At 49.1% G+C, this 9,852-nt stretch overlaps 1 protein-coding gene across 1 annotated transcript in view; it reads right to left on the bottom strand.

The window, feature by feature from the left end:
- Positions 1–1,338: 1,338 nt before the first annotated feature.
- The window catches only part of slc12a4 (solute carrier family 12 member 4), a 17,253-nt gene continuing 8,739 nt past the window's right edge, over positions 1,339–9,852 (bottom strand). Inside the window, exons 4-24 of the mRNA XM_076016943.1 lie at positions 9,589–9,735; positions 9,054–9,108; positions 8,672–8,802; positions 8,305–8,546; positions 7,861–8,075; positions 7,407–7,571; positions 7,071–7,169; positions 6,901–6,958; positions 6,584–6,758; positions 6,378–6,496; positions 6,128–6,226; positions 5,861–5,980; positions 5,043–5,147; positions 4,719–4,887; positions 4,301–4,496; positions 3,545–3,714; positions 3,214–3,345; positions 3,013–3,120; positions 2,674–2,861; positions 2,416–2,549; positions 1,339–1,610 (exon numbers count right to left, since the gene is read on the bottom strand). Coding sequence (XP_075873058.1) covers positions 1,519–1,610; positions 2,416–2,549; positions 2,674–2,861; positions 3,013–3,120; positions 3,214–3,345; positions 3,545–3,714; positions 4,301–4,496; positions 4,719–4,887; positions 5,043–5,147; positions 5,861–5,980; positions 6,128–6,226; positions 6,378–6,496; positions 6,584–6,758; positions 6,901–6,958; positions 7,071–7,169; positions 7,407–7,571; positions 7,861–8,075; positions 8,305–8,546; positions 8,672–8,802; positions 9,054–9,108; positions 9,589–9,735 — 2,919 coding nt within the window. The 3' untranslated portion in view covers positions 1,339–1,518. The remainder of the gene's footprint in view (positions 1,611–2,415; positions 2,550–2,673; positions 2,862–3,012; positions 3,121–3,213; positions 3,346–3,544; positions 3,715–4,300; positions 4,497–4,718; positions 4,888–5,042; positions 5,148–5,860; positions 5,981–6,127; positions 6,227–6,377; positions 6,497–6,583; positions 6,759–6,900; positions 6,959–7,070; positions 7,170–7,406; positions 7,572–7,860; positions 8,076–8,304; positions 8,547–8,671; positions 8,803–9,053; positions 9,109–9,588; positions 9,736–9,852) is intronic.

The following is a 9,852-nucleotide window of genomic DNA, read 5'->3' as shown; positions in this document are numbered from 1 at the left end:
CTGGGAACGTGGAGACAAAGACCCCCAGAGGCCCCCCAGGAATCCGCCATGGCAGATTTTAAAGCCCTCCAGGGAAATCAATGCAGTCAGAGGAATTCAGGCCGAGACGCAGAATATTATATTTCACGTGCAGTTTTCATCGCGTCCACTAGTTGCATCCTTCTGTATCCCAGGATGCTTTGCATGCTGCTGCAAAGCATCCTGGGAAGTCAGCTGAAATGGCGCCATCCACTGGCAAAGACACAAAGTGTTCAAAATATTCCGTTTTTACAGTCGAGTTTTTACTTATTTGAACATCCAACGCCATGGTTGGGTGGCGAACCAAGGGTTCCCTTGATGATGAAAATGTGCAGCATCAACAGGAGGCCGACCTCCGAGGCAGAAACAATGAAGAAAAATCTCATTTGTTATTGTTGCTTTTGCAAGAATTTGAAGTACTGCGCCACAAAAGTGCACACGAGTCAAAAGGCTGAATTCCGGGAAATGTTCCGACCGGAAGAGCAGGGGGAAAGCGGCGGCCTCTGGAAAATTCCAGCATGTTTTATGTTTCCCGTCAGTGTAGTAAAAAGATGGCTCGTGTGCAAAGAAAGTTCTTCCAACTTGAAAGACTTTGTTTCCAACTTCAGCCACTGTTTCCAAGGAAGAAGCATGCACAGTCATGTAAGTTGTGTGTAATAAATGCTTTAATGACAGCAGGTCACAGCCTCTGGGTCTTTCCACTCAGCTCATTAACATAAAAAATCTTTTAAAAACTGCAGAATGACATTGAAATACTGACCATCTCTGACTCTGAACATAAATCACTGTGGAAAAATGTCGAGATTTGTTTCCAGAGACTCAAACCTTTTGCACAGAAAAAAAATAAAATATATATATATAGAGTTGAAATGGAATCAAGGTGAAGTTAAATAATAATGACCGTCTTGATGAAGTCTATTTTGAAACGCTCCATTTCGTAAAGAAATGTCAGGATTTAACAGGCATGTGAAAAAAGCCACAAGAGCTGAGAAGTCTGTCCGTTAATTAAACTTGTATCAGGACGTTAGCGCCACCTTTTGTAAACACCGCAAGCCAACGCTGTGCTCACACTCTAAAGCAACACTTCATTCACCTCGCTGGGGAAATGTCTAAACAATAAATAAATAAATACAGATGTGCTGTCAAAATAAAGCGCTGTAACAGAATAAATATCTGGCATGTCAACAGGCAGAGGCGGCACAGGTGCCTGACCTCTGACCTGCTGCAACCCAGAAGCCAAACATGTCGTGGTAATGCGTGGATGGACGTCGTGCGACCTCTGCTGCTGCTAATTCTTATAGCACATATAGTAGTATATAGAACGTGTACTCTATCGTGTCCCAATATTCTACAAGAATAGAATAAACTTCTTTTGTATTCAAAAGTCCACATTTCACCACAAAACAAGCGCTCTGGGAATCAGAAGTGAAATATACTGCGTATATTAGGTCAAGGGTGTTGATGCTGCTTATGGACCAACCCTTCACAATAAGCAGGGCCTCATGAGTAGATGGTGATCACCTCCCGGCCTCCTCCTCGGACCAGCAGCACTCTCTCCAGGCCCTCGGTCAAAACCTCCAGGAACTCCATGTCTGAGGAGGAGGTTAAAGAGGAAAGAACACCACAAACAGCCCTCAAAACAACACAGAAAATATTCTGCAAACCGGTGCAACCACGAGCTCACAGGCCCAGCGGGGCCATCGGTGGACTTGCATCCATCGAATGTGTTTGTAACGCCTGCAGGATGACTGTGTGGACGACACAAAGTGAGGCAGCGACTCCCACGTTTTCTATTTTTTCCTGAATGGCTTTGTTTACCTGTATACAATTTAGAGTACGCTAGCGGGCTACGCTATCATTGGCATCAGACAGAGAAGAAGAAGGCAAGCAGGAAAGGATTTGCATACAATCATTTTAATGTGCGTCCACCCCAGCCAATGGACAAGTAGCTGGAAGCTACGCTACCACTTGTAAACCATGGATATGGCAGAAAAGGTGACGATGGCTGCGGCCTGGAGCAGAGGCTTTCCTCAGGGGTCGTAGTTACCAGCTGCTGCCACGGCTTGGCTCGGCAGTGGCCACACAACTGTGATGCATGGATACTGTTGCTCTCTGACAAAATGATTTCAAAGCTATGCGTTGTTTTTTGCACCAGTGTGCAAATTCATTTCATTACTGTAAAGAATTTGTTTTACGGATACGTCAGTTTCATTCATAAGTAAAGTTTAAAGGTCCTGCCAAGCACTTTGGAAGTCAGAAAGAATGCTTTTCAAATAAAGCAAAAGCATCATTTATTATTATTATTATTGTTATTATTATTATCATCATTATTATTATTATTATTATTATTACTGTTATTGATAGCACACTGGCTGGAGTTACACCTGCAAAGGATACAGTTCTCGTCTCCCTCGGTGTTTCTGGGCGGTCCTGGCATGTTGAGCAGCACGAGTCGAGCGTCATGTGACCTGTTGACGATCACCTCGTTCAGCTTCACGGCAGTGTGCATCCGTCTCACGTTGGACTGATCTCTGCGGTACATCCGAACACAGTGCAACATGAATGAGGAGAAAGCCGAGAAGTGCTAACAGAGGAGCTTCAGCATCGAAAACGGCTGCTCCGATGAGATGCAGATGCTAATGGAAGTTGACTGACGGTTTGAGGCTCATGAGCTCTCGGAAGTTCTCCGGTGCGTTCCTCTTGTTGGTCTTCTCGGCCTCACATCTCTCTCGAGTCCACGTCATGTGGACCTTCTCTGGTGGAGCCTCCAACACCTCCTCCTCCTCATCTGAGTACAAGCTGCCCATGCGAACCAAGGAATGCCTGTCCTTCACCAGCTGGGCCTGCGGGTGCAGTGTGAAGAACCCATCACAAAATGACATCATCAGAATGTCAATCTACCGCAGCTGTGTTTTAGAGTTAAACCTTTTTTGTTTATTTCAACAACATTCCAATATCGGGCAGGCGAGGAGAGAAAAGAGCAGAAAAGCTCACCTCTCTTTGCCTTTCTGCACTGGAGAGCCTCATCTGCCTCAACATCTGGGACCTCTGCTCCATCATCAGTGTTCGCTCGTAGGTGTACGCTGAGATGTCGCTGTCGTGCTACAGAACAAACAGCAGTGTTGTTGCTTTAACTTCTGCTTTTGTAACAGTCATTGTCAACTGCGATGAAGGCAGGAGAAGATCGATGCTCACCATCTCCACCACCTCCACCTCAGCCTCTATTCTCAGCTGGTACAGGAACATGGCCAGATCTTTCTTCATCTGGATGCTGTTGTCGTCCATCTGGGCCACGGTGAAGATGCGCATCTTGCATTTCCTCCACACCTAATATTACATCCAACCACCACATCAACAGTAGGATTTATCATCAGCAAGCATACACACTTGATTTTCTAGATGACATCTTCAAGTTCTGTTCTTAAACGTTAATACCACAAAGCCACATTCTTAACAAACTGCACAGAGATGGCATTTCCTAGCGAAGGAAGCGGCTGATTGGTTGGGAGGCTGAAGGATGTCTCACTTTGTGCTGTTTGAGGAGGAACGGCAGCAGCATCAGCATCCCTCCGTCGTGGACGATCCACCACACGTCGATGTTGCCGTCGGCAAAGCGCTCGTGGTTGCTCGGGTAGAAGGACACGTTTTTTGGGACCATGAGAGCCAGGTGGGCGGCGGTGGTGCAGCGGACTGTGTCTGAGTGAAGGTGGGAAACACACAGCCTTGGATTCAACATCACAGATTCCACAATTTGTTCAGGATCGATCACGATCCTGATGAAGCTGTGCAAACGTGACGTCTTCAAGGTCAAGTGTGGTATAGTTGAAGAAACAGCGACATCAAGTGGTCACATTTCAAATTGCAGCGCTCTTTCACTCCCCCTCCCGAGTTTGCCAATGGACTACGGTGGCCCTGTGCAACCTGGATACCTGCTCCACCTTCTTCTTGCGCCCCCTAGTGTTCAGCCTTAATATCAAACACTCTGCTGTCAGGCAGCTGGATTGTCCACACCAGGCTTCCTTAGAAATAAAGTGGTGCCAGATGGCAGCTAACCAGGAGCACTGGGACCCTGATGGTTCTGTGTGTATCCTTATATATGAATTAGAACGGTTCTATGGGGAGGAAAACCAAATGACTTTTATTGTACTGCAAGTATGCGCCTTTATATATTTGCAGGCAGCATATCAAGGTTTTGCCAAAACAGGAATCGTAAATCAGGCCACATGATCACACACTGGACCCACTGTAAGTACGTTTGACGGAAAGGTTCGAAGCCTCTTACTGATGAAGGTCTTCCATGCACGAGGGTCCTCGCTCTGCCTCCAGCCGTACGGCCAGCCCATCACCACCGTGTTGTGCTTCATGCCCCCCAGGCCACATGACTGGATGAGATGGACCACGCCCTCCCGCACTTTAGAGGCCACCACCACCTGGCAGAAGCCTTTGACTCGTTCAATCTCCATCATGTTCTTTATGGCCTGAAGGAAAACATGGGAGAAGAGTGGAACCAATGTTGCCAATTGCACAGCATCAGAATCTCCTGCAAACAGTCTCGTATGAAGTTCGGCAGAGTTTTCACTCTTGCAAAGAAAAACATTGTGACTGTTGGATTTTCCTTGCGTCCTTGTCTCAACACTATAAGCTTCATTAGCTGCGTCCCACAGCGGCCACATGCAGCGCAACCTGTCTGTGCAGTGCACCTGTTCTGCCGCCTGCATCTCTCCGTAGCTGTCCAGGAAGTTGCCCTGGATGACGCAGCCCACGATGGTCAGGCCCTTGCCGGCCTTCAGCTGCGAGGCGAAGGTGAGCAGTCGGGGGTATTTCACATGGAGGTCCTCGTCCAGCTTCAGCAGCACCAGCAGCTGAGGCCTGGACATAGACAGGGAGACGTGGTGAAGGGTTCGAGAAAGGTGAAGTTGGAACCTCTCCTCTGCACAAAGGTGAAAATAACTTTTATCTTCCAAGACGGAATGTACGTCTTTAATGGGAGTCACTTGAAGAAGGGTTGCTGGCTCCAGCCGTACCTCCAGTTCTTGGTGTGAGGAGGTCCGACCTCCAGCCTCAACAGGGCGTATCGTGCAGCACTGAGGGACAGTCCTCGGATCCCGTCGCCCCACTCCTTCTCTGCTCTGTGGTGTGTGCAGCAGACCAGACATCATCGGACACAGGTAGTAGAACTTTCAGTTTGTTGATCTAGATTGGCATGGCTGCAGCTGATTTAATAGGGAGGCAGCTGAAGAAATATTTGCCCTCACTGAAATATAGAAATAAATGGGAACAAAATCCCAAGGATTCCCCCATTAAATCTGTTGCAGCACAAGCATGGTGAAAACCAATTGTCATGTGATCTGTCTGGAGTGATCCATCATTTCACCACGTCATGTTTTAGATTTGCTCCCTGCATGTCCTCAGCAGCCTCAGTGTAGCAGTGCTGGACCTCCACTGAACAACGCCAAGTCATGAAGGAAGCCGTGGACCGAACCCGAACCCTAACCCACCGTGCTGCAGCCAGAAGATCGTATTGTTCCGTCTACCTGAGAAATTCCAATCCAGGCAATCATTTTTACTGTGTGGTGTTCTAGTTATCATGGGGCTGCACCCAAATTGTTTACTGACACGGTGACAAGTTGAGGTAGACGTTGTATTAACACCACCGTGCCGCCAGCAGGACCAGTGAACAAGGAGCAGGAGAACAACACGTTGGACTGTAGATGTCCTGACGCCAGGAGAAGCCGTTCAGAGCAGAGTTTCTGCAGAAAGCATATTGGTGTGTTTCTCCACTGAGTTCTCGGCTGTCTCTCAGCCATCTGAGTCTCTGCAGAGTGTAACTGTGGCGACGTACCCCTGGTACTCAATGTACTTGTAGATCATCCCTGCAATGCCCATGGCCACGATGGCGTAGTACCAGGAGGAGATGAACATGAGGGCCAGACACATGCTCATGCCCAGGAAGGACAGCGCCCTGCGGGTCAAACACGTGTCACGTTTACATACAGCAGACGCGGTTCAGCTCTTTGCATATCAGAACAACGGCTTTCTGTTCCACCGTCAGATGCAGCCTTGCTGATTTGAATGCCTGCTGCTGGAAAAGAGCTTTGGCTTCACTCACCAGTGGTAATATTTAAAGCGAGGCCTCCAGTTGGGCGTGCGTAAGAGCGTCTGCACAGCGCAAGCTAAGTTTACAAAGAGATAGCACATCAAGAAGAACCTGGTAAATAAAGACAAAGAGATTCTTTTCAACACACCGGGGGGGGCAACAAAGAGAAGAGTGGCTTTGGCCAGATGTGGAAGGTGAGAAACCAGATGTTCCAGAGGCACGCGTGCTCATTGTGCTTGTGCAGTGTGTTTAGGCTCCTTACATGGAGAGGATGGGAGCCACCATGTCCAGCGAGGCAATGAGGATGCCCAGCTCTGCTATCAGACCAGTCAGCAGCAGTGCCCATGTGGGCTCTCCGTTGGTCTTCCCGTGACCAAACACCTGGAAACACAACACATTCAAATCCCCTCCGCATCGTCACAACGGCTGCTTTAGAGTGGAGAGCATGGTGCATGGTGTCAGCCCCACCCTGAGGAAGGGGATGATATTGTCCTTGGCGATGGCCTGCAGCAGCCGCGGAGCTCCAGTGAGGGACTGCAGTCCCGCTCCGACGGTGGAGAAGAAGGAACCGATGACAATCACCCAGGGCGACGGCCAGGACAGCGTCCCCACCACCAGGTTCTTCCTCACTGCGTCACCGAACCTGGAAGCAAAATGCTGACTGAATGGATCGCTTTGACAGCAGCGTCGGGCCTCCTCTCACAGGCACATCTCAGCTTACTAAAAAAATAATAAACAACTGCCGACTTCAGCAGTAAACTGCGACGCAACACAGAAAAACTCACTTATCTCGGAGGACCACTCCCTCAATGCAGGAGCCGAACAGAACCACCGAGCTGATGTCTGAAGACAGCAGGGTTAAAGGAGCAAACACACAGATTCATGTTCCTGTCTGAGAGGAGAACGATCCAGTTTGTTTGTTTGTTTGTTTGTTTGTTTTGAGAACTCAGGATACAAACGAGGGAGGTGGTGGTGATGGCCAGAATGGTTCCCACAGGAATGGATTTCTGAGCATCTCGCAGGTCTCCCGATCTGTTGGAGCCTGCCATGATGCCTGCAAACACAAACGTGCGTCAAATGAAATAAAGCCTTAAAAGACAGTCAACTCTGCCCCCTAATGGTCAGTTCTTTTATTGATTTTTCTTTTCTTTCTTGCTTTCTTTTTATCTCTAGCCTGTGTTTACAGTCGCCCACAGAAAAAGCTGTATTTTTTCTTCACTGTTCAAAATGCTGCTTTGCAGTCGTGTTGAAGCGGTGATGATTTTTTTGAATTCCTCATGGATTGTCATACCTGTGGCCGATGGAAAGAAGATTCCCACCAGCACTGTGAAGGACGTGGCGATGTCTGCAGACACGTACATGCCAAAGTTCTCAATGGCAGTGTGAGCGTCCACCGACAGCAGCCCAGGCTTCTCCAGGATGTCCCCTTTCTGCAGGTAGTCGCCCCACATGTTCTCTAGCAGCACGATGGAGCCCATTAAAAGCAAAGGTTATTGATGCGTGTCATTAACCATAAAGCCAAAGAATGCCGGGTCATCCACCATCGACAGCTTTTTTTTTTTTTTTTTACATTTTAAGTCTCAGATCAGCCTGAAACTCACAGGAGTGACTGATCTCTGACAGTTTAGCATGCAAAACAGTGATAGAAAGCAAGATATCAACATACCCAAACATAAGGGGAAAACACTGTCACACAATAAAACCCCACAGCAGTTTGTCACTGGCACTCCCACTGGGCTGTTTACCTCGAATGATCCCGCTGCCCAAGCCGGGGATTCCTTGTATCTCCGTCAGATTGTTCTGCAGGAAGTAGTCATCGCACTGAGGGCTGCTCATGTTGCCCGGCACACAGAACCTGTGCCACAGCTGACTGGGCACTGTCATGTTCCCCATCAGCACCGTTTTAGAGCACACGTCAAAGCGGTCTCGGACCAGAGTCCTGTTCCCCAGCATGCAGATCCTGGATCAGTGTCAACAAACAAACAAACAAACAAACAAACAAAGCAACAAACATTGTGGTCTTTAGTGCCTTTTTCCAACCACAGCCTTTCTTCAAACTGGCTGCGCTGAGTCACATTTGAATTCCAGGAAAAGCTGCAGCTGCTGCTGCTGCTGCTGCAGCTGCTGAGGCTGCTGCTGCTGCTGCTGCTGCTGCTGCTGCTGCTGCTGAGGCTGCTGCGTGGACTTACGGGAACTCTGGCGGGTGAGTCATGGATTTGATCGCCCCGGCGTAGATGGAAACAATTGAGATAATGACGCAGGCGAGGAAGAGAGAGGCCAGCTTGTTGACATATTTCACTCCGACAAAGACCACCACGGCCATCAGACTGAGGCAGATGGAGCCGTACACCCGCATGTTGTTCAACATGGCGCCGTCGGCCCCCCGGGGGTCCGTGGCGTGGAAGATAGCGGCCTGGGGCAGCAGATATTTCTGTGGAGGAATGAATGACGACAGCGTGTTGTAACGCAGCAGGTAGAAATGATCGATGATGGTGGTGGTGGTGGGGGTGGGGGTGGGGGGGTCACACAATGACAAGCTACAGAGGGGAAACTGACCAGGAAAATCTCAATGGCACCCAGGATGTACATGGCAGAGGCAAAGGTAGTGCCCAGGTAGAAACACAGGCCCACAGCGCCCCCAAACTCTGGGCCCAGGGAGCGCGAGATCATGAAGTAGGACCCCCCCGCTGCAAAGATTTCATACAACACATAAATACATCAAAAACTTTTAGACAGGCACTTGAAAGTTGCACAGTTCTTATGTGGTACACATTACACACAAGAGTGAGTTTCTGCTGCCCCCAGTGGAGGGCATCAGTCACTCACAGATCATTATTTGACAAGTGGGCACAGCGCTAATGGAAGAGTGTTGGCAGGCTGGCTGGAGAGGGTTTCAGAGCAGGGGGGGTGGTGGGGGGGGTGTTTTTTACAGAATTACCTGGAACGACACCATTTGTGGCAATGGCGCTCATGGAGATGGCTGTGAGCATCGTCTGTGGAGGAAACACAGAGGGAAAGTTTGAAACAGCGCTGTCATGTCACTAACAGCCAGGGGGTGGCGCTGCTCTCTGACACCTAGAACCAAGTGTCTTAGCTAAAGGTCGCCAGCAGGGGGCTAAATACTGCTAACGTTGATCATGACAATACAGTTCCCTGAATCCTTGAATGCTGGAGACAAACAGTTCCATTAGACTGTAAACAGCAGAGCTGGGGGATGACATCAGCACCACAGTCTTCTTCAACATGTGCAGCCGAGAGGTGTAAACAAATGAACCATGTTTGTTGTGCGAAATAAAGAAGTCGAGAGGGTCAAGCCTGTCAAGTAGTTTGCTAACAAGGTCAGATTCCACCAGGTTACATAACTGAGGGTTCCATTGATGGCTTGATGCCATCGAAGCTTGTGTGCACTGATGGTGCAATCAACCAATCCACCCTGTGTGTGTGTGTGTGTGTGTGTGTGTGTGTGCACTAACACATGAGCAGCACATGAGGACTATCAGCAGCGACTGCATGACTCCGGCCACTCCAACGATCCAGGTCAGCCGGAGGAAGAGGATGACGCCGAAGATGTTCTGGAGACACGGCAGGTAGACCCCCATCAGCGTGCCCATGTTGGGTGACTGTCAGCGGGGAGGGGGGGGGGGGGAGGAGAGGGGGGGGTCAGGGACCATGATGACATTTCAGGAAACAAGCGTATCGATCATTAGCATTGATTGATGTGCTTTTCAGAGGTCATT

Source organism: Nelusetta ayraudi, unplaced genomic scaffold (assembly GCF_046127955.1).
Source record: "Nelusetta ayraudi isolate G7.1 ecotype Tasmania unplaced genomic scaffold, CSIRO-AGI_Nayr_v1 ptg000246l, whole genome shotgun sequence".
In the NCBI taxonomy this organism is placed as follows: Eukaryota; Metazoa; Chordata; class Actinopteri; order Tetraodontiformes; family Monacanthidae; genus Nelusetta; species Nelusetta ayraudi.
This window is presented reverse-complemented; position numbering and strand designations above follow the sequence as displayed.